At 41.2% G+C, this 23,812-nt stretch overlaps 2 protein-coding genes across 8 annotated transcripts in view; one reads left to right on the forward strand and one right to left on the reverse strand.

The window, feature by feature from the left end:
* The window catches only part of TTC1 (tetratricopeptide repeat domain 1), a 32,157-nt gene extending 20,167 nt beyond the window's left edge, over nucleotides 1-11,990 (forward strand). For both annotated transcript variants that reach the window (XM_039877048.1, XM_039877053.1), the window contains exons 5-8: nucleotides 926-962; nucleotides 4,163-4,311; nucleotides 6,538-6,592; nucleotides 11,373-11,990. In XM_039877048.1, the coding sequence (XP_039732982.1) occupies nucleotides 926-962; nucleotides 4,163-4,311; nucleotides 6,538-6,592; nucleotides 11,373-11,506 (375 nt within the window). In that variant the 3' untranslated portion in view covers nucleotides 11,507-11,990. The remainder of the gene's footprint in view (nucleotides 1-925; nucleotides 963-4,162; nucleotides 4,312-6,537; nucleotides 6,593-11,372) is intronic.
* A 4,767-nt stretch (nucleotides 11,991-16,757) lies between these two features.
* Nucleotides 16,758-23,812, reverse strand: part of PWWP2A (PWWP domain containing 2A) — a 32,893-nt gene continuing 25,838 nt past the window's right edge. For 3 of the 6 annotated variants that reach the window (XR_005655877.1, XR_005655891.1, XM_039876965.1), the window contains one exon: nucleotides 23,369-23,488. Coding sequence is in view for 2 of the 6 variants with exons in the window: in XM_039876983.1 (XP_039732917.1) it covers nucleotides 20,949-20,962; nucleotides 23,369-23,488 (134 nt within the window). In the remaining 4 variants the exon portion in view is untranslated. Of the gene's footprint in view, nucleotides 20,963-23,368; nucleotides 23,489-23,812 lie in introns of those variants that run through there. The other 3 variants (XM_039876944.1, XM_039877001.1, XM_039876983.1) reach the window with 2 other exon arrangements.

Here is a 23,812-nt window from a genome sequence, read left to right on the forward strand (position 1 = left end):
AACCTTTTGTGTTTATTGTGGACATAATATTGACCATTTTAAAGTTTACGATCCAGTGCCCCTAAATATGTTCATAAATGTTATGCAGCCATCGCTATCTGGTTCCAGAACTTTTTTATGACCCCAAATGGACACCCTGTACCCATTGCTCTAAAATATTCTGCAGAAATATTTGATATTTGCTACAGTAGCCATTATAGAAGTATTGAGCATTCGTTTGAACTAACATTTCGATACTATTGTAAAAAACTCTAATTTGGGGAAAATAGACATTTTAGACCTAGAAGAGTTAAATAGCAGGTAAGTGTCAGAGCTGGACTAGAATCTAGATCTTATGATGTCTTAGTGTTCTTACTTACCACTGCACCATGCTTCTAGATTCAGCAAGTTAAATTATCTTACTTGGTGAATTGTTTTGTATTTTTGTTTCATCAGTGAATAAATTATGTTTTATAAGGGAGACTACATGACAAGCCACACTGTGTGTGTGTGTGTATGTGTCTATAGATGGACCAACTGTATAGTTTCTGGAAGATACCACATTGAGTATGATGATATAACTACTAGCCAGAGAGGAGGGTTGTTAATTCAGTTATTCATATATCTGTCATTTGCCGTATTTATTGGTCACAAAGTTTTCTCAGTGTCAGCATTCTAACGTAAAGTGTCTTGCAAATGTAGTAGGTCAGCGACAGTCTTGAAAGATGCTTTCAGAAGAAGCTACTTGAATAATTTATTAACAGAAGACTTTCAAGTCAGCTGTCACCATGTTTTGAATTTCAGCTTGGAAGAAACTTGCATGTTTTTGTGTGATTACTTTAAAGTGCATTTGTGCTTCTCTATAAGCAATTATTAATGTCATTGAGCCTTCGGGCCATTAAGATAGAACTAGGGCAACACATATTAATGTTATATTTCCTTTTAGGACAAGAAAGAGATGGCCATCAGTGACTGCAGCAAAGGTACCACTTTTTGGTCTTGTTACATGTTGACATACAAGAGCATTTCCTTGGCTAGACAGAGACAGGCTCTCAGTCAAGCATGGTCTCGTGTGTGTGTACTCTTCCTCTCAGACTTTCAAAGAGGCAGCTCTGTTTCAGCCTTCTTAGAGGTACCGTATTGTAGTCATCGTAGTGTAAGTGTGCTTTTGAATAGGTAGTCCAGTCAGTTTATCCTGTGTTAGTAAATACGTAAGGAAAAATTCAAAGCTACCATGGCAGCAGAATCTCGTGGAACAGAATTTACTTCCTGTAGTGTCCACGTTACTTTGAAATTAAAATTGAAGGTCCTAGCTGCTATTAGGGCTATTGGATCTGTGTGTTTGGAGGTAGGGGGTGGGAGGGCAGTTTCTTTTAGGAAATTGGTACTCTTCGGGTATAATAATTCTTCCAGACCTACTTGCATCATTTCAATTACTCTTTTAGGTTCCACACACCGAATCAAAGCTTTGTTGTTATCTGAATTCCATTAGGGTGTTTTCATCCCACCAACTTTTCAAGACACCCCCAGACTTAGGATTATTATTGTTTTGTTTTGTTTTTCAAAACTTTCCTGATAGGCCAGACAGTTGTCTTGTCTTCTAACCAGCTTTGTGTAGAGAACGCACATAATCACTTTTTCTTGCATCTTACTACCCTCATGAGTTTCTAGCTAATTATTACTTTGTGTTTTTCTTTTCTTTTCTTTTTTTTTCTCCCAGTTTTCCTTTGGATAATAGAGTGAATTGTAGGATTAGAAAGAACCTTATATGTTATGCAGTCCAACTCTCATACTAAGCCTGAATTCCCTCTGCCATCCTCTCTGTGGGGGCTTTCTTTTTGTTATTTTTGGTATTTATAGTATCTGAATGAAATGGTTACTACATTAGAATCAAGCAAACTACTTTTGATCTGTTACTATCTTGGGCTGGAACTAATTCTGAATGTACTGTTTCCTTTGGAGGAAGGTGTTTAACCTTAATTTAACTTTAATCTGTGTGAGATGTGTGGGTTTGAAGACTTTAAATTAAGAACAAGCTGCTGATTTTCAGAGCTCCTTTCTGTGAAATCAAATGGTGAAGAAATGTCTTGCAAGCTCAATTAGCAGAGTATACACTAGGAAACAGGATTCATATCCAGCTGTAGCCCTAAGTGTGGGAGCCCTGTCAAAACAAACAAACAAACAAAAACGAAAGGTAGGGGAGCCAGAGTGTTTGGATTTTGTTAAACCAATATTCATGTGCTTATATGTAGTCATTATTGGCTACATGCATTGTACCTGTATGCAGAATACTTTGACATGAGGAGGATTTATTCATATTAAGGACCAACGCAGACACACTCCCACTCAGTTCATAAACTTTGGCACAGGACTTAACAGCTTATTTCTGGGTTCATATTGGAGTCACTACTCATCATAGGGAACAATATATATTTAATGCTTCTAACCTTAGGATTTTCAGCCTTGGCATAGGTAAAGGTTAAGTTCATTTTCTTTATATAGATTGAAAAAGAAAATCACATTAGAGTTATATGATGATTTTAGATGTTTTTATAAAGTAATGGTGGGGAAAGTTTCTACTTTTCAATATATATTTGCATTATTAGAAATGATCCACTAGTTGAGAAGGGAGAAATATCTGGGTAAAAATGTAAATTGGGGAGTTCTGTTTTTTGTAAAAGATATAGTAGAGGTCATTGGAGTATTTTTCCTGTGAATATTATAACTGGGGATATTTTAAAAGAATATGATGTCCTGAGCTCAGGGGAGATTGACAGCATGTACGTTGAGATGCTGAATAAGATTGGGTTCTCCGAAAACCTCCTGAACAGTATCCCCTCCAGCTACTGTACTATGTCTCTGATCCTCTTCATTGAAAGAATTGTCTGTACTTGCTGTCTGCTTTAGAGCCCACCTCCCATTCTCTCCTCACCCCATACCCATTCGGCTTCTGTTTCATTCATGCCACTGAAACCCATCTGGTAAAGGTCACCAACAACTTCATCTTGCTCAGGTCAATAGCTGCTTCTCTATCCTCAACGTACTTGACCTCCCAAAGGCATTTAGTACAGTGTATCATTCCTCTTTTTTTTTTTTTTTTTCCCTATTTCATTGGCTAGTCCTCTTCCTTCTCTTTTGCTGGCTTCTCTGTCAACCTCAACATTTTGGAAGTCCCTAGATGTTAGTCCTACATACGGCCCTTTTTTTTTCCCCCCTTCTATATTTTCTCCCTATACAATCTCATCCAGTTCAGACACTTTAAAAATCATCTCGATGCTACAGTTTATGTTTTCAGCTTTTCCCTGTGGTCTGGAGCCCATTGCAAAGTTGACATCTGTTCTTGGATGAATGTCTGTCTGATAGGCATTGGATATTTATGGTGCCCGGAACAGACTCCGGTGTGTACACACACACACTCCTACCTTGAACCAACACATGCGCAGAGGATTATTAGAAGGTTGGGTAAAGGAAAGACTATTATGTACCCTGAAGGGGCTGGAGCAGTAGTTTGATGGAACAGTGAGGGTTTAGCTCAAACTGTAACCTCAGTAGTGGAGGCCTAGAGAAAAGGGAATGATAGCAGTGTCGGCCACCAAACTGTTTTCCCTCAACTCTGTAATTTGTACCTTCCAGTTCTCTCTTTCTCACTGTGCACTTGAGCTCTGTGTTCGGGCCTATTCTGAACTGGGTGAAGGACAAGTAGGTGAAAACCAGGTCTTGGGATATAGACCAGGGTTTGGTAAACTACAGCCCCAAGCTGAATCCAGCCTGCCACCTGCTTTTGTACAGCCCATGAGCTAAGAATGGTTTTTACATTTTTTAATGGTTGGAAATAAAATGAAAAGAGAAATGATATTTCATGACACATGAAAATTATGCAAAATTCAAATTTCTGCATCCATAAACAAAGGTTTATGAGAACACAGCCACCTCGTTTGTTTAGGAATTGTCAGTGGTTGCTTTCATGCTACGATAGCAGAGTGGAGACAGAGACGTCTGTCCTGCAAAGCCTAAAATCTTTACAATCTTACCCTTTACAGAAAAAGTTTGTCGACTCCAGGGATAGCCTTTGACAAATGACTCTTCTTTTTAGACCCTGGAGGATGGTTAATAAACTTGATATAGCTGAGGATGTATACGCTCTTTTTCTTCACGGTAACAATTATTTTTTCTCTTTTTACAGCCATTCAGTTAAACCCCAGCTACATCAGGGCCATATTGAGGAGAGCGGAGTTGTATGAGAAAACTGACAAGCTAGATGAAGCCCTGGAAGACTATAAATCCATATTAGAAAAAGATCCATCAGTACACCAAGCGAGAGAGGCTTGTATGGTAAGCCTGATTTTTCTTCTTTTCCGTATGTTGCAACACAGTGAATCTTAATCCTTTGGGACACAACTACATTCCATTTCTGTGCTTTTGAGGAGTTTATCAAAATATATGGGCAGTAGAAGTTTGAAATGGTGGCCATAGACTCATTGTGACCATCTACCATTTACTCTCCATTCTCAGTGTTATCTATGTAAACCTTGGATCTATCTCTAGAGTTGACAAGAACTTAATTTCATGATGGGCTAGGAAAATCTTCTCCATTGTAGTTGTACAGTTCAGACCAAAGTACATCTTAGTGTTTATAGGTAGTAATAAACTTCTGGTTTTCTATCCACCCTTTTCTTATTCATTTACCAAGTTTCTGTTGTCGTATGCCCAACACATATCCAGTTGATTATATCCTAAATTAACCTTATCTTTCTTAAAATGACCTTTACTCTTGTCCTTTGCACTGCAAAAATCCTTTTGCTTCTAAACGTCGTAATTTTATGTCATTCGTAAATTAGCTAAATGTCGCTGGTTTTGCCCCCTTCAGAAATAACTCCAGATTTGTACTTTTAGCACCATTCTGTGGCTGTCCCTAATGCACAGAGCAACATGTACTCTAAAGGAGGTGCTACTGAATTGGATGTGCACATGTTATTGCCCCAAAATAATGGATGTTCAGATAGATTTGAGAAACACTGGCTTTAACCACCAGGCTTGCAGAGAGCCATTAGTGGGGAGGGGTCTGCCATGAGCCCGAGGTGCAACAGAGAGATCACAGGCCAGCAGACAGGAGGCAGAAAGCTACAGGCTTGTTTTATTTAAGCCAACTTTTTGTTTTTTAATTGAGAGCACCTGCCAACATTTAAAAATGGGGAGATTTTACTAGATAAAAATCTAAGTCAGACTCCTCTTGAAAACTGGAAGATGTGGACATACTGGGTTCTTCCTAAACCGTGCGCGTCGGCGTTGGGCTGGAGCTCTCCGGTTCCACCGCTGACCACACCACTCCCTGTTGCCTTCCACCGATTCCTCTAATCACCTGTTTCCTGTATAGCCCCTGCTCTGCAGGATTTGCCACTTATTTCACCATTCATTATTCTGCTGTGCAGACCTAAGAAATAAATGTTGACTGATCTTTCTGCATTAATATCCTAGGTGGTTTGAGTTTTGTTTTGCTCTGTTTTTATACATACTCGAGGCACATTCTTTCTATTATAACAGATCTTTTATTTATCTAGACATGGAGTAATGGGAGACCACCTGGCTTGGGTAATTAAAATACATAAGAAATTTAAAACCAGTTTTAATCCTTTATCTGACTTTAACATGTCTCTGATTGGTGGTATGACTGACTGAATTTGACATGAGGAAAGGGAATACTTAAAATCTTGGCTAAATTTTTGATATCTTTTATCCTTGTCAAATTAGTTTTAAGTCTTGTATGAAAAGAAGCCTTTTATGCTAGTTGCTATAAGCATAAAGAATGTATTTTATTTTGAATTATTGTAACTGAGTTATTACTGAAATTCTTGGGGTATTACTGGAGTACTTGGGGCCAATTACAGAGCTAAAAGTGGCCACAGGAGGCTACTCTAGATCAGTGGTTCTCACTGGGGTCGATTTGGTTCCCAGGGATATTTGGCAATGTCTGGAGACACTGTCATGAGTGGGAGGTGCTATTGGCATCTAGTGGGCAGAGGCCATTGATACCATAAACACCCTGCAGTGAACAAGACAGCCCCTCACCACAAAGAATTACCTAGTCCAAAATGTCAGTAGTGCCAAAGTTGAAAAGCACTGAGCTAGATGATCATATAGGAGCATCCAATATTGATCTGACCCTTTCTCAACAAACTAGATAATATAAAGAAAGGACTTCAAGTTAAAAAATACTAATGACAAAAATAATTAAAAATACAAATATCACTCATAATCCTACCACCTAAATATCTCACTGTAAACATCCAGTAAGTATTCTTTCAGACATTTTTTTGCATGTATTTTATAGAGGTCCTCCTTGGCCTCTGTTGTCAAGAACTGAGAATACAACAGTGAACCAAACAAAAGCTCCTGTCTTCGTGCAGCCCACCCACAAACACTTGTTTTTTTTCTTTCATATCACATCTGTACTTAACCTGATCTCACTTTCACATTAGGTTTTTAATGTTTCTCAAATTCAAAATAAAGCTGAGGGATTTTGTTTTTTACCAATTCTTTTTTCTCCTCTTTTTTCCTCAGAGATTACCTAAGCAAATTGAAGAACGTAATGAAAGACTAAAGGAAGAGATGTTAGGTAAGTCACTTGGCAAACGATGTCAGTTTGTTGTTACGCGTTAATAGTTTGAATGGCTAGACTCTGTTCTTCCTAAATACTGCATAAGGATGACACCTACTATAGGAGAGCCTGGAGGGGAGAAGTCACTCTGCGTGACTCAGCCCCACCAGGCTTTCAGGCCTTCTTCTCTCCCTGTGCCAGGTGACGTGACTGTGGTTCACGGGCTGTGAGATCCTTGGAGGGTAGTCACTCTTGAGTGCAAATTAATGTCACTTCTCAAGAAGTCGAGCAGACTTTTTTGCAGTGGACTGTGCTATTTTTAGTGCTAGTTTCTCTGGGGATGATGGCTTCTGCTGGGGACTAGCAGTTAAAGATTAAAAAACTGCTGAATACCATTTGTCATCGGCATTTACGACGTGATTATTTAACAAAATGAGCTTTTATTTAAGTTCATTAATCTTTGACTTGCTTTTTCTTTTCTCTCTGTAAGTTGACTTCTTTTTCCTTAGAAGACCTGTGTACCCCTTCCTTGGGGGAGGTGGGGATCCTGATTGGAATTATGAATGGATAGAACATACTTGCCCCTCCCTTCTCGGCCTGTCATTTACGAATATCAGAATAGGAGTGGAGACCCAGAGTGGCATAATACTCAACAGTGTCTTGTAGTTTTCAGTTTATAGGTCCTTCACAGCCTTTGTTTATTCCTAGGTATTTTATCCTTGTTGTTGGAATTGTAAATGGGATTGTTTTCTTCATTTCTTTTCCTGATATTTCATTGTTAGTTTATAGGAACGCAACAGACTTCTGTATATTGATTTTGTATCCTGCAACTTTATTTTATTTGTTTATTGTTTCTAATAGTCTTTTGATGGAGTCTTTAGAGTTTTATATATGTAAATAGTGACAGTTTTACTTTTTCATTCCCAATTTGGATGCCTTATATTTCTTTCTCTTGCCTGATTACTCTGGCTAGGACTTCCAATACTGTGTTGAATCACAGTGGTGACAGTAGGTGTCCTTGTTTTGTTCCTGATCGTAGAGGAAAATTTTTTGGTTTTTCACCATTGAGCATGATATTAGCCAAGCGTTTATCATATATGGCCTTTATTATGTGGAGGTACTTTTTATTCTATACCCCTTTTATTGAGTGTTTAATCATAAATAGATATTTTAGCGTCTTGTCAGATGCTTTTTCTGTATCTGTTGACGTCATTTGATTTTTGTCTTTTATTTTGTTAATGAGGTGTATCAAGCCCCAGTGATCTTAAGGAGGTGAAAACAAATGGCATTCTAGCTCTCCTCAGACTACTGACTGCACAGTCAGGATCTCCAAAGAGAAATTATGCAAAATGTGTCAGTGGGGTTATCATGACATATAATGTTGCTTAGAGGCACAGAAACTACTATTTCTCAGAACTGGATCCAGTGACAAGCATTGATCTCTAGTCGTCAACGTTCTTGTCTGAGCTCAGGCAGTCGTGGGCTCTTCTCTTTGCCATGGGATCTTATCTGATGAGATCCTAACAGTAAGGGACACTTGGGCACTTTCAGGCTGAGTGATGGTGCCAGATTTGCTACAAGTGGAAATAAGGAGACCTGATTACTGCCCAGATAGGGAGACATAGAATTTTCCAGCCAGTAGAAAGTGTGGCAGATGGGCTAGTTTGGCAGATGATCCTGGCTTGGGTACAAGAAGCTGCTTTAGTCTCTGAGCGCCCGACCTGACTCGCTAAACAGTAGCAGGAAATTCATGAGTGTGATTGTGCATCTCTACTCAGGAGCGTGATCCCCACTGAAGGTGCTTCTCTGCCACCACCTTAAACAGCAAAGGGTGAATTTTTCAGACATTAAAAACTTGTTAGGCCTACCATAAAGTCCTGCTCTGTTCCCTTATGTCCCGACTGACCCCACTCAGATTTCAGAGCTGCTTTACCCAACATCGTAGACATTCACGTTTGTTCAGTGACTAAATGGCCTCTCCAGTAATGTTGCACTCACTCTCTGTCAGAACCACCTCCAGGCCTCTCCTCTTCTGGTTCATGCTTCACTTTGCCACAACATCATCAGTCTTGAAAGCTCAGTTCTTAAACCATCAATGGCACCAGAATCAGCCCGCGGGGCCTTGCTCGTGGGAACCTGGTGCAGTGCACCCTCCAGCCTGCCTTTCAGCCCACTGGACACACCACTCGCTCTTGCCTACCTGTCTCTACATTTACTCAGACCATTTTGCCTGGACTACCCACTTCCTCTGTCTCAAATGGTTGCAGTCCTTCTATTCTTTGGTGGCGATTCAGTGCAAACTCTCCTGCACCCCAAATCTTCCCTCCCTGCCCAAGCTGAAAGGAGTCCTCCTCTTACTGACCCTCATAGCATTTTATCTCAGCTGTTTATCTCGGCTTCTGTGTGTATGTCTTACCTTCCCCGTCACATCTAAGATTATTTTGGTGTAAAAACCGTGTCTTATATTTTTGCATCTCAGCCACATGCAGCAAATGCCACACATACATACTTAGGACATACTGGTTGAATTAAAGTTAGGTAACTGCATGTCTTCTCTGACATGGAGACTATTTAATCACGGGTCTTTATTAGTTTCTGCTACGTGCCAGGTGCTTCAGCAAGCAGAACTTCTCATACTGTTCTGCTGTTCTGGAGATAATAGCGAAGCTCTTACATTATAAAGGCAGGAATATGAGAAAAGGACAAAGAGTGATACCACATGTGTGAGGTTGGGTCCTCAGAAACAGAGGCTGAGGTTGGGCTGCACGTACACCGAATCCACTGGGGGAAACACCTGCACGGGGCAGTGGGGCAGTGGGGCAGAGGGGCGGGAGCGGGAGTGCTGGGGGAGCTGGCAGAGCCCTGTGAGGAGAGGGAAGTTGGGTGGGAAGAGTGCTAAGAACGTTTCAGCAAAGCCATGGGGGCCAGAGTTGCCCATCATTGGAGTCTCTCACCTGTCCCTGTCACGCACTGTCATTGACTGAGAGCGGCCATGGGACGCGTGGCCTCTGCACGGAGCACAGCACCTGTGCTCCCTGCATTTGGAGAAGCGCATTTTTTGGCTGCACTCCATAAGGTCAGCTGAGCTCAAAGTTCAAGGCTCCCTTTGGTGGGCGGGTCCTTCAGCCTGTTAGGCAAAGTAAGAGCCTGCAAAAGGCCCCAGTTCTCCCTCTCCGTCTGCAGTTTCTGCAGTTCGAATCCTTCCCGTGGCTTTGCTGCCATCTGTAGAACAGCAGCATGCCGTCACCCTGGAACTGCTCACCGTCCTTCAGAGCAGCTCTCCTGAAACGCCACCTTCCCCACGCCCTGCATGTCCTGAGAGCACCCTCTGTGCACACCTCAGTCTGTGTCTGTGTCCTCCAGACTGCAAGCATCTCAAAAGCTGAGAATAATTCTTCTTTAGATTCCAGTGCCTCACATAGTAGATATCAAATAAAGTGCACACTTGGCACTTGAAATTGTTTTGTGGGCACTGGAGAGGGACGTACAGTGCTCCCTCCACTCAGCTAGTGGCCCTTGAACAGAGGCTCCTCCAAGGTCAGAGCCGCCCGTCTTGGGGAGTGTGATGGGAGCAGCTTGAGATTCGTGCTCACTCTTGTCAGGAGCCAAGGATTATGCCAGCAGTGACATTTTATCGGACTTCTTGAAATGTTCATTTCCTCCCTGTCCTCAACTCCCAGATGGACTGCCAGAGTTCTGGGTAACACACTTGCTTGAGGATGCCCTGTCTTTTCTTCGCTTGTCGTGGTCCCCTCCCCATGCATCCATCTCCCTGCAGCCGCGCTCTGAGCCTTCTGTGCTGCCACCTGTGTGCAGGGACAAGGTCTGTGCCAGTGATTGTCGAACAGCATCACTGAGCATCTGTGTTCCAAGTTGAAGTATGAGAAGCCTGCTTAGACAGTGGTCACCCCGAGTCCCCAGAGCTTTCTTGGAATATGCTGAGCTTCAGGGCCTAAGTCTGAAAATGAGACCAAAAGCTCTTTCCATGAGTTATTAGAACAGGCCCGGGCATTTAAAGGCCATGCATCTTTAAGTTCTTTACCTGGGCTTTACTTCAAGATGGAAGGCCTCAGAGGGACAAAGCTGCTAGCAAAAGTTGGGTACCTCTGATGACTGGGGTTTCCCTTTTTTCCCCCCATTGTCATCTCCATTGGAAGCAGACTTGCAAGAAAAATTAGGACCCTTGAGAAAGGGTTAAAACTGTTTATTCACCCATCCTAGCCAATATTTTCCAAAACACTCCTAGTTTCGAATATTCCAGCTATTGTCCCATAAATCCTTTTCAATCTCTCAAATGTCTTAGAAACTTCAACTTTTGACATACAAACTCCCTCTTTTATATGTAGAATCGGCAAAAAAAAAATGTCCTTAGTTATATCATGTGTCTTAGTTCTGGCTTTAGGACATGAACTCACCCGATGATTAATAAGGCAAGCTGAGACCGGGGCAAGGAGACTGAACTACTGAGGTCGATGATGCTGGGCAAGTGAACAAGGTTTCCCATTTCCGAAGAAATGATGAGTTTGGTGTGGAAGCTGAGGCTTTACTTAGAAAAGGAGGCTGTTGAGTTTGAATTGAGGTCCAGTGATCTGCTAATGGAATTAGAATCAGCGGCTCGGCGGGATGCCTTCACTCCCCTGGAAGCAGCAGTTGATTTGACCATCACTCACGATAGGGCCTGTCCTATGTCTTTTGGTGGTTCTGACTAGTTTGGACAGTAAGGCAAGCTCAGTTGGGGTCTTCCTGCTTCTTCTGTTAATTCCCCACATTTATTTGAGCTTTTGATTTTACATTGCAGGTAAACTAAAAGATCTTGGGAATTTGGTTCTCCGACCTTTTGGACTCTCCACAGAAAATTTCCAGATCAAACAAGATTCCTCTACTGGCTCCTACTCCATCAATTTTGTTCAAAATCCAAATAATAACAGATAACAAAGATAACAGTAGCTTTTAAAGCTGGCTGGTAAATTGTGTGCTGCTTGCTGGTAGCAAGGGGAAAGGCCCTGCCAATGTTTAACTTATAAAAGCATCTTATCTCAAAGACGGCTGTCCAGTAGAGCCCAGTGCTCCCTTTTCCCTCGTGTTTTATGATCAGAGTGAAATGCACTTCCTGATGTAGTGATCCTAATTTGATTGCCATTTTAAGGTGGTGTCTGTGCCACTGTCGCCCTGGTTCTGGGTATCCTTCATTTTGTCTAGGAAGCCTGCTTGTCAAGGCTGACCTCCCTGAGCCGCACACACACACGCAGACAGTCTCCCCTGGACCGAGCAAACCCGTCGGCCAGAGACTACCTGGACATGACTGATGGGGTTCCCGCCTGCCGCCCTCTCTCCCTGATCACATGCACTGCCCAGGCTGCCGTGTGCGGACTCCAGCATCTCCTGATTCCCTCTGTGGCAATAAACGCTTTCTGTGACGGTCTAAGCTGGGTTGTGAATTTTGTCCCCATAACGACAGCTAAAGCAGAAGGCTACTCTGGCTCCGGGAGCAGTGTTGTCTTTAAGCAGTGTTCCTGGGTGTTACTGGATTCCACAAATCTGTCCAAAGTCTCAGTTGCCACCTTGTAGATGATCTTGCAGAGCTTATCATTCTACCCTGTGCTGGAATTCAGAAACCACCTCACAAGCTTAGGGCAGCTCCAGCTTTGCGCAGCAGTTATGAAATTTCAACTTAAAATGGGCTTCATTCAAGAGGGTGATGATGTGAATCCCAGAGCGAACCCATATTCTTTTAGACTACACGAACCCAGAAGTTTCAAAGGTAGGTTTTTTTCCCCCTAGTTGTTAGTCAATGTCGAGTTTTTATTTGTTCGCGTGTCAAGGCAGTGACGTGCAAGTTTCCTGTCAGAATGAAGCACGTGGGTGACGTGCCGTCGTCCTGCTCCCTGTGTGATTGGCTCGTTTTCTGACCTGTTCCACAAAGCCCCTAGAGCGTGTTGGTTTGGTAGACAATGCAGTGATGCGTGGCATAGCTCTGTGATTTGCCAAGCCTGTCTCTTCATGGAATTTACAAAGGGAGAGGGATGGGGAAAGATTTTTGTTAATTTTGCTTTCTTATCTATATGGTAAATCTGGCATCTAATTTTCCAAAAAGGTGTGAGGAATCCTGCAAGGTGTAAAGAAACCTTGGCTGAAAACCGTGTGGTCAAGCCGACGGTGGTGAGTGCTCTCCGTGCAGGTCTTAGGCCGTTTGATCTCAGGACCTTTTCAGTCAAAATTTAAATAACATTTCGGTTTATGTGGATTATATCTATTGATAGTTACCATATTTAAAAAAACAAAAATTTGTTAAATAGTTAACTCTTTTAAAAATACATTTCCTGTTAATATAATTTTTAGAAAAATATCTTCCAAAACAAACATATTTTAATAAGTGATATCATTTTAGATCTTTGCAAACCTCTTTAATATATGACTTGACAGAAGATGGAGTCATATCTGCTACTGTACCGTTCGTCACAATATCACATCATGTAGTCTGGAAAATTCTACTGTATACTCGTGACAGAATGACAGTGAAAAAAAGCAAATAACCCTTTAGTATTACTGTGAAAATAATATTACCATGAAATGGTGCCCAGAATCCCTGGGAGCCCCGGACTGCATCTTGTGAACTGCTTCGTCAGATTGACTTGAGCTCGGTGGCTGAGACTAAGTCAGATTGGGGCTGAGATTCCTGAAGGACTAGCTGAGCTCCAAGGAATGGGAAACAGACATGTTTGTCTAGAAACAGCCTTCCTTAAGATGCTACCATTGCTGCAGGGTATAGGGGTTTTGCTCCTTGGGCCTCCTGCCCCAGCACCACCCTGAAATCTCACCACCCCACACTGGGTTCACATCAAATGCTGCTAGCAAGTGTGCCAAGTGATGCATCTGAGAAGGAAAGGGAGCCTAAGTAGGTATGCATTTGCTTAAACCAAGGAGTTTATCTACCACTGTTGTTTCTCTACTTCCAAAATGTGGAAGAAAGATTGAAGCCTTTTGAAAATATTTGACAATTAGAAAAACCTTGAAGGGGATGAAAAATAAGAGTTGTGTAAGGATAAGGGAGGAGGGTGGCCTGTATTTGCCTACTGTGCTAAGATGTATGATTTAAAGTTCTGTGATACCTCTCTCACCCCACCAAAAAAAAAAAAAGTATGTCAGAACATACTTATTACACTGGGACAGTATATATTCTTATTCCAACATTATTGCATTGCTCAAAATAATTTTGGATGTCCTTCTAGAATATTTCTGAAGACTCAAAAGACATGTATTTATTTTAAAAATACTGTCATCGACTAGACCATTTCTGCCTCCATGAGTAGACCATGAGCTCCTACGAGGTAAGGGCCATATTTGTATTTGTAATATCATCAGCACCTGCTGCTCTACTAGACACTTAGAAAATTGGTATTAAAGGACATTCCTTAAGTGACTCAATGTGAACAACCATCACTATCGAAAAGTCCACAGATTCTGTGCTCTTTATTTAGTACCTGTGTCTTAAAATGTCTCCTTTGCAACTGATCAGTATGTTATCTCAAGTAGAAACTAGGCATGCCAATCATCTTCCTCAAAATTTTAAGGTCCGACAATGATTCAGGTGTCAGCTTAGAAAGTTTAGGTTTATGTGTCTTTTCACCTTCCAAAGATTATGGTGGGAGGCAGTGAAAGACACAGCTTGGTGTCACCTTGTCAGGGACAGTGGATTGATCTGGCTTCTCTGCGCTGCCCAGAGTGGCCTCACTACCCCATAGTCACTGGCCTGGTTAACCTTGTGCACTGGTGCTTTTATTTAGAAAGATATGCGGTTCTGGCCACTTGGGAGGGGTCAGCTAGAAGCACTTAAAGCCAAGCGAGCCCCTCTTGTGTAGCCACACAGAATGTCCTCAGACAGTGAACATTCAGCCTGACTTGTAAACATGTCTTCTGCTTTTTAAATTTTCATATGTGCATCTTGGATATTTGCAAGGATTTGTCTTGAGACTTTCAAAAATCCCTAATGTGTCCTGTAGTTTCAGCTTCCCCACCTTCTCCCAGATCACATTTCCATTGAAACTGTGTCTTAACCATGTTTCCACCTTTCCATCCCCGGGAGCCTCTCAGGCTTTACCCAGGATGTTGGGGCTGTTACCACAACAGAGTCTTTGCCGGCTGCTCTCTTTTCTGTGCAGAGTGCGCTGTGGATTCGTTCACTTTCTTCACATCATGGATCCAGCCTTCATTCTGTTCTTAAAATCCAACCTCTTTTGCTAAGATGTCTGACTTTCCATGTGTCTCCTCTTCCATCTCAAGCACTGCACCTGGGTGGTTTTCTTTCCTTTCGTTCCACATCCCACCCCATCAAAATGCTATGTATTATCACTTTACAAGTTATTGTGCTTATAGGACTAGAGCATATTCACCATGCCAAGATGTGGAGGCTGGGGAGTGGCCGAGCCTACTAGCTAACGACCTGAACATCGCAGTTCTGGGCCTACACCTGAGTGTCAGTAAAATAACAAGACCTCATACACTGGACCTTCAGAGTTGTTCAGGTACAGTCAAAGGCACAAATGCTTGATTAGTCCATTAATGACAAAAAGTCATGTTTCCAACAATATTTTGTATAGTCGAAGGGAAAGAAGGACTATAGGAAATATTGCTGGGCCTGGTGATTATTTCTGTGTTCCTTGCACCTCTGCGCTGGCCTCTAGAGCACAGCTGAATTACATTTCACACAGCTGTCAAGCTAGAATCCAGACTGATGAAGGAAGAACAAACACAGGGACTTTTGGGAGGCATTTTACTGTGTGAGTAGACTCGTGGGCTAGGGAGCTGGCAGCAGGTGTTAGATGTAAACCTGACTGAAAGATGCATTTGCAAGGATTGTTTTGTCTGATCCCAAGAGCTAAGCAGACCTGTAAATCCTCTTACAGCTGGTTAGCACAACTTGGAATGTCCAAGGAAAGGCTACAGTAGGCGGCCAAGGAGGATGGGAACAGCTGTGCAACTTAATGGCCGCTTTAATCTCTTTGAGAGAGCTTTAAAGGGAAGGAAGGGTCCAATAACCCTCTAAGACCAGAGAGCAAATCTGAAATACCACATAGGACAGGAAAAATCAGTAACTTAAGCTCCTGTCCTTTTTCTTGGTGTCTGTGCTTTCCCTTAAGTTCGCCCTTAGAGTAATGGAGAGCCTAGAGCCACTGGAGCTGTCTTGCTGCTGCAGCCCGGGGTGACTGCCAGCCTGGCCGTTGTCCCAGTTGAGTTCTGTGATCACTTACCCTTTCGATCCTGCCTTTGGTCTCGCTACTTCATCTCTCCCTTATTTCTTAAGGCATTTAACTCTTCCTCTAACACTCCTATTGGTGTATGCTGTGTATTTGACACACCCCCACACACCCTAGTAAAATCTCCTTTAAGCATTTTCACTGACAGATCTATATCCTTTTCACACTGTTCCCTCTGCACTTCGATAGTAACAAGCTTAGTCCTCCCATCACCTGGATTTCCTTTAAAAAAGGAAATTTGTGTACATCGTACCACAAGTAGCTAAAAAAACCTGTTCCTTCAGAGAACTGCACAAAAGCTACGTAGAGAAGAGAGGTGATCATTTTTAGTCACTTCCTTCTGTGGCATGGAGAGCCATCCTGAGCCCACATGGATGGAGTCCATTAATGCTCCTGAGATTACTGGCTACCAGCCAGCCCAGGAGGTAGGGCTCAAATAACCACAGAGGACAACTGCTAAAAACCCTTCAGGGGCAACCAAAGAAACTAATGAGGATGCCCTCACGTTTCAAAGCTTCAAAAATTTCCTGGCTATAAGTTGGAAATTTTTGAGCTGGGGATGAGTACATAGAGTTTGCTTTACTAGTCTACCTTTACAAATGTTTGAAATATTCTACAACAGAAGTATTCCACTTTCTTCTAACTTTCCAACCCTCTGACATCTACCAGCTAGGAATAAGCTCCATCATACAGGAGTTAAGTTCTATCAGAACTAGAAATAGGACTCCTTACCTTCTTTTTCCTTTCACTCAAAGGGAAACTTTGAAAGCTCACATTTCCCCCTTGGCTAAAGCAGGGCTTGTTGCCCCACAGCTAAAATTTGTGGCCATGATTCAGTTCCAGCTACCAGTTTATTGCTTGCTGAAAAATATGGCCTACCCAGGGGGGAATTACCAGGCGCTGGGGCTCCTGAGCCATCAGGCACCATGACAGATGTGAAAGGAACCAAGCAAAGGTTCTCCAGATGAGAGGTGCTGGATCGGATGATACCATAACCTCACTGCCCCTCTGTGGGGTTCTGTGCCAGACTGATGTCTACATCAGACATTCCCCCGGACTCACCAGGCAGCAACTTCATGTCACCTGAGCAAGAGTTCAAGCAAACTAAAGACAAAAGTCCTTAGGGAGGCCAGGGATGGGAAGCAAGGGAATGAAATGAGGCAGGGAAAATGGTTACTTCTGAAAGGACTGCTTTGTAGGGATGGTTTGATGGCCTCAAAATAGAATTTCCTGTTTGCAATTTTGCCTCATGAAGTTAACTAAGAGGACAGGTCTGATAATTTCCTAGGCTGTGTGTCACTTATCTGCTGTTGGCAGAGCTGGCATCAGAGGCCAGGAGTTATGTCTTCAGCTTGTGCAGATTTTTCCAGCCTGCTTCACACTGTCTTCTGTAAGGTTGCTTTGTGTCTTACCGAAACCCCGGCTGTGCTTTTCTGGGGCCCTGACACATCAGGCTCCCCCTCTTCACATTGCTGATATAGTGCACCTTCTTTAGATCACAGGTTTGAGCTTTCTATTCAGGATCCACAGGAGTTAGGCACTGAGCTTAGAATTCACAAACTTAAGAGCACAGAATATTTTACTAAGGAAAATTCCCTGACATCTCCCATGTTTTTGGCCTGGCTAAGTAGGAACTGAAACGCTGGTTGAGACTTCTTTTCCACACCCTGTTTTGGCCAGTGTGACTACTGCATGTTTCTTCTGTCAGGAAGGTCACTGACAGAACTAAGATTAGAATCTGTCTCTAAGACTAATGCAGTTAATCGTATAGAAACATCTTCCTCTTAATATTACCAACCCGCTTTACTTTACCTTAGAAGGTTTCTTCTCACGGGCCTCGAGGGAATGATAAAAGGGCTAATCCCTTAAGCATTCTTAAGGCTTAAGGACAATGACCTAGCCACTGTGTTTGGCCAGCTCTTTCTTCCTCTGGCACAGTATTCCAGAGTTGTAGTCTTTCATCCCAGGCTCGTTACTTCCTTGATATCAAAGTGGAGGAGTTGTTAGGCCATGAAATTTCATTGTGAATAAGCAAAGATTTGGCAGGATGTTCATTACAGAAGAGTATACTTAAGAAACACAGTAGGCCCTATTCTGAGCACTGAGGAAAGCATCATTACTTGAAAAGAGCTTTCAGGTATAAAAGCAGGAAAACTGCTTTTATCTATGGTGCGTATTCGCGGTGACATACCCAGGGAGATACTGGCACTGTCTGTGCATGAGTCCAGGGCCTGAATCTGAACTTGTGACATATCCTTATCTGACCACAGCACCAAAAAGATCCTGAGTTGCATCCATGGGTTCCGTCGCTCGTTCCCCGTATCTTATTATTGTTGTGTCTATAGACTTTCTGATGATACATGTACACAGGATCCAGAATAGTATTGAGGGAAGGGGTCTCGTGTAGCCCTTCCAGATGATGAGCATATGGCCTGTTTACCTTCCTTGCTTCTGTCTAGTTCCCTTATCATTAGTGGGAAACTTGAGGAAAGATATTAACAGAGCCAGATCCCAGTGGCCTCCTTTTTACACTCATTCAGATAAACCGAAATGGGAGAATGTTTGAGATTAGACTCCACGCATACTCTGGAATAACAGGCAGCCTTCTAAAGGAAATGGAAAAAAAAAGTACACTGACCTGAGTTTCTGGGTCAGTCCTGAAATTTTTCAGCTGTCTGGTAAGGTTTTTTTCCTGATGGAGTGTTTCTGGTCAAACACTTGACCTCACTTTCACATTGAACATGCTGGGCTTTTATAGAAGTGACCATTTATCCACAAGGGCAAGACTCCTTAAAACAAAAACGAAAAACCCAAACCTACCAGTAGATGTTTAATTACATCCAACTCTAAGGGTTGGTTATTTTCCCATCAGAAAACAGTACTGTTTGTGCACAAGGTCCTAATGATTCAACCTAACGCCTAAAAAGAAAGCGAAGTTTTTAAATAACTAAATTTTTTAAAAATGAAGACTTTATTGAATAAATGTTATACGACATTCTTTAACATTTATGTCTCAGCATACTTTAGATGAGAAACAATTTTTGTCATTCAAGTCTACAAATGAAATAGGCTTCTGAGGATTTGAAATACAGACAAAGGTAGCATGAAGCAAAGCTTAAATATTAAGCAACTAAAGCAATGAAAGTGAAAGAGCCACGTGGTATGTCTAGATTTTAAATACCAAGTTTCATTTTTTTAAAATGCAAATCTGGTTTTTAACAAAACACCCTTGAAAATTTGTCATGAGAAAAAAATAGATAAAACCTGATCTCGCTCTCAATTTTTTTGCCTCTATATTACTTCCAAACTTTAATTAAAAATCTTGATTATACAATCCACCACAGCTTGGGGGTTATGTGGTCCTTGAAGTGAGCCTGAAAGGTACTGCTGGTGTGAGAAAGATGAAGAACAGGACGGACCCAGCCTGAGCCCCAGCGCTGCAGAGAGCAGGGCGCCAATGGGGTGCATGTAACCTTTAGAGCTCTCTGCTGCTACAGTTCCTGAGCTGACTTGCAGATCTGATCACATGTGCAATGACTTCATGATACTTTTCCAAAAAGACAATTTTAGAACGCAGTCAAAACTTTTAATTACTTACAGTGTAATTAGGATTTGCGTTAAACTCTCAGAAGACTGCCTGCCTCCTAGAGTTGTAAAACAAATCCTAGTCAGGCATATTAAAACTCTAAAACTCTCACCCAGAACCTTTTGTTAATCATGAGGGTGAGATTATTAAGTCATTCCAAACCTACACAGTAAGATTATGGAAAAGTTTAAACACTTGAACCAAATGCTCAGCTGTTATGGTGCTTCAAATGAATTTTGTTTTTTGGCATTTTTTTCCTTTTTTGTATTAATTGATATGGATTATCTTTCTGGTTTAAAAAATAAATCAGTATTGTCACTAAAAAACTTCAGTTTTGTTATTAAAAGTATGGCACCATCAAATATAAAATGCCTTAAAAATGTACTTAACAGGTCAATCTGGTTTTCTCATTGTTTTCTCCACTCATTTAAAAAAAAATTAAGGTTATTTTAATATGTATTTTCTAAAGATAAGAATAACATGGTCTCCATTACTAAGAATTCATGCTCCATGCATGAAAAGTTCAACACCATGTTTATGGGTCTGTTCCTGCTGCTTGTTCCCCAGGGTCAAGTCCCACCTGACAGCTGTGAGAATTTCTTGCACTTACACAAAAAGAGAGACTCTCTGTGAAGAGAGGTCCACATCAAAATTCAGATACTGTCACCTTTTGTGAACTAGATAAAATCAGTAAGGATAGGAATAAAAGCCTTTCCAGTTCAGAAGAATGAAGAACTGGCTCTTAGAGTTTAAATGTTCACTCCAAGATCAACACTAGCCTATCCACTTTGAGTCAGAATTTGAAAGATAAGAATGTAGTTATGAAAATGTGCACAAAATGTTAAATACTGGTGTCAAATAAATACATCTTAAGATGTTCTAACAAGCAAATGTATAGTCAAGATAATACAGCCCTGCTTTATTAAAGAAAGAAAAGATCCACTTTTTCAGCACACCCGGGGTACCTTGCCATCCTCTAAGTACGAGGTTCAATCCTTCCTGTCGTCTCCACTGGCAGCCTGAAGGAAACGTTCGCCTCAGCGTATATGACTACTGCAGTTTCATTGGAGAGCCATTTTAGAAATACTTTTACTCATATCTGATCTGAGTAACAAACCTTGGAGAAAGCACAGAGTTTTAGTATGAAAAATAATTCAACATTTCTGCCATCATTCCATGCCTTTTAGGCCTGTCCAAATTACTGATAAGAACTTCATGATCAAAAGAAATTACTGTCTGATTCTTCATAAAATTCAAGTGATTTCTTTGTATGCATATTTCACATCACTTTTCTCCTCGTGCATAATTTATTGCAATAGTTTATATTTTAGAAAGTATTCCCCTAATGCCTTTTCTTGGTTTAATAGAGCACAGTTTGCAAGTGCGCCTTTAGAGACTGTTGGTTTTAACCACTGCTTTAACGTTATGACTTCTTACTGCAGCTTTAAAAATCTGAGTCTCCAATTTCATTCAGTCCTGACGCTCTGGTGTTCTGTCATTGTGGTACATACGGGTCCATGAAACCAGCAGCCTGCTAGTGTCTTTGTGCTGAAATATAGTAAAGAAAAGGAAAAACTGTAGTTAAACACAAGTAATTATATGAGAAAAGAGATGTCCTTGTTGTGTAAATTAAACCCTATATAGACTCTGGGATCACACCTGATTTCTTCTTTTAGCTCAATTAAATTTTTTTTTTTTTTTTGAGAAAACAACTTGTTACCACTCTGAAACCAGCAGAAGCATTCGTGTTATTTCTGAAGTGTATCTGAACAAATTCCAATACAAATAAAATGGTTGTCATCTTTACATAATCTGCACTTGAGTATATTTTTTTAAACTTATTCATGAATATATGCCTAATAAAAGGGAATTTTAGCTTTGTTCTTTATATTACCATTTCATAAGTAACAATATTAAACTTTCTGAGTCAGCTTAGCTGCTGTGGACTGCTATGAAGCACCAGCAACCTTCCTCTAGCACAGGCTACCTACAGGCTTAAAAAGCAAATTTATATACAGTACCTGGCTATGTAAAAATCAGTTGCAGATCACACTGTCTACATATGTGCAGGAAGCAAAAAAGAGGGTGGAGGGTGCCTCCGCAGAGGGAGACACAGCGCATCAGAAGGCGTCAGGAGCACCATTTTGCTGCCGAAAGAGCATTTATGTACACTGGTTAGACTGACCACAGTCTCCCTGTGACGTCAGCACACCTGAGCACCAGCAGAGGCACTCTGCACCAGACCTCCAACGAGCAGCAGGACTGAGCAGAACACTTACAGGCTTATGAAAATTACTGCCAAGTAGCATGACCAGAATGCCTAGCATTACCGACCTCCCTTTAATACCAACAAGTGGTAAGAACCCCATTGAAACCCTTTACAATCCCTGGTTATGCCTCTCAAACCTGGGAACCTAAGTATCAATAAGAGTTTGAATTCCAAAAGAGGTGATCCATGGAGAAAGATGATTTTTTTTTTTTTTTTTTGGTCAAATGTGTTTTTAAGCCAAAGATATGGTATTTTCAGTGGAATAACAGACAAAACAAATACAGAATGCAAAAAGGAAAAAAGAAAACCAGCCCCCATCCTTCCCAATATTTCACTTCAACATTGCAAAGTAAGCATCTTTCTCATTCTTTGATATAACTATCTGACGTTAACCTCCAACTGCTGCCATGCTTCACTCTTTACTGGATCAAGGCCTATAAAATAAATTTCACAGGGCGTTCTATTATTTCTTCGTGAGCAATGAAAAATTACTTCTAGCTCTAAACACTACACCCATCAAAGTGCAAGGTGAATGTAGTCCTTGCTTCTGAAGAATGATTAACACTTAAAATTGGACATTTGGCTAAAAAAAGTTTCCTTTCTAAACAGATATACTATTATCATAATACTAATAAATTTAGACCCAGAACTTTTGAAGTAAATACCCTTTTATAAACTGAAGGAGAAAAAAGTAAATAGCCAATCCCATGTACATTTCCATTTCCTTCTATTTATGACTGACTTTCAGTATTTGGTTTAACCTTAGTAAGGATTATTCAAGTTGGCAGGAAATCCAAGGATTGAAGCAGATCTTACTATTCCCATGAGAGGTGCAAAAAACAAAAGTACTATTCCCTCGGGATCATGAAGGTAGCTACCACCCCTATAGAGGTAAGAGTCCAAACTATCCTAGCCTCAACCTCTGATCCAAAATGTGCCATTCTGACCCAGCTTGCAAATTACAGCTCATATACACAGCCCAATTACAGCTCTTCATTAGCTGCAAAAACCAGAGGATTAAATAGCCTTAATTCAAGGAAGCAAAAAAGATCACAAATTTAAAAACCACACAACGACCAAAATCCCTAAACCTTTCCTGCTGTATAAGAGCCCAAAATAAGCCTTTTGGGCATTATCCAAGGTTTTAATAAATGTACTTAAAGAAACAGACTACAACTACATTCAGCATTCTCTTTTGCCACCCTCCTGAGTTTGGACTTGCCTTATGTACGTGAGTGGTGTTGAGGTTAATTCATTAAGAATATATATGTTCATGTATGAATATATAACATATTAAGAATAACTAAGAAGTTAAATATAAAAGTGACAAAGATTGAGGTAGTGAAAAGAAATCCACTATCTGGCTGTCCAGGGAGGCGCAGGTGCTATCTGATGTGACTGCGATCTGACACCTGCCTTCCGCCACAGGACAAAGTCCTCGCAACTCACAGAAGCTCGAAGGAGGCCAGCTCAACTTTTTTAGCACAGCGGGTAATAGTAAATGAGGTTATTTTCACTCATTAAAACTATCACCTACACGAGGTATACACAGCTACCAAGGTCGATGAAAACTAAGGAAAAAGCACTAATGGGTAATTTTACATCTAGCCTAATCTGCTTTGGGAATGACCAAGTGATGACATGATGCCCTCTTCACTTTGTGGCAGGGCTTAACACAGACAGACCTGCCAGTTTCACTGTTAACTTCAATGCTCCCAGTCTGAATCCACAGTGGTCTGTCAGACACTGTAAGGGAGCAGCAGGATTCGTCACTGTCTGATGTAATAGCTGCCATTTGTTGAGACCTATGGTAGAAAAAACCAAGTTAACAAAAATAGAGCAGTCATTCGAGTTCTTTTTAATCTATTTTACAAAAAAAATAATTTAAAAATAAGACCAAAATTCAGTTGAATTTTCATAATTTATTCTAGATAACTTGCCTGCTTCACAGAATGTGAAGCTTTGATACTAAAGGAAAAGACTTTAGGTGTGTACACACCAGCCTTGGCCAGGAGAGGGCACTCTCTGGCCCAAGTCAATTCAGTAGCAAAATGCTTTCAGGTGCACCGAGACGCTGCCCTCCAGTGCTCACTCACATTTAATGTTCCTGACAAAAAATTTTTACTAGC

Source organism: Pteropus medius, unplaced genomic scaffold, assembly GCF_902729225.1.
Source record: "Pteropus medius unplaced genomic scaffold, Ma_sr-lr_union100, whole genome shotgun sequence".
NCBI lineage: Eukaryota > Metazoa > Chordata > Mammalia > Chiroptera > Pteropodidae > Pteropus > Pteropus medius.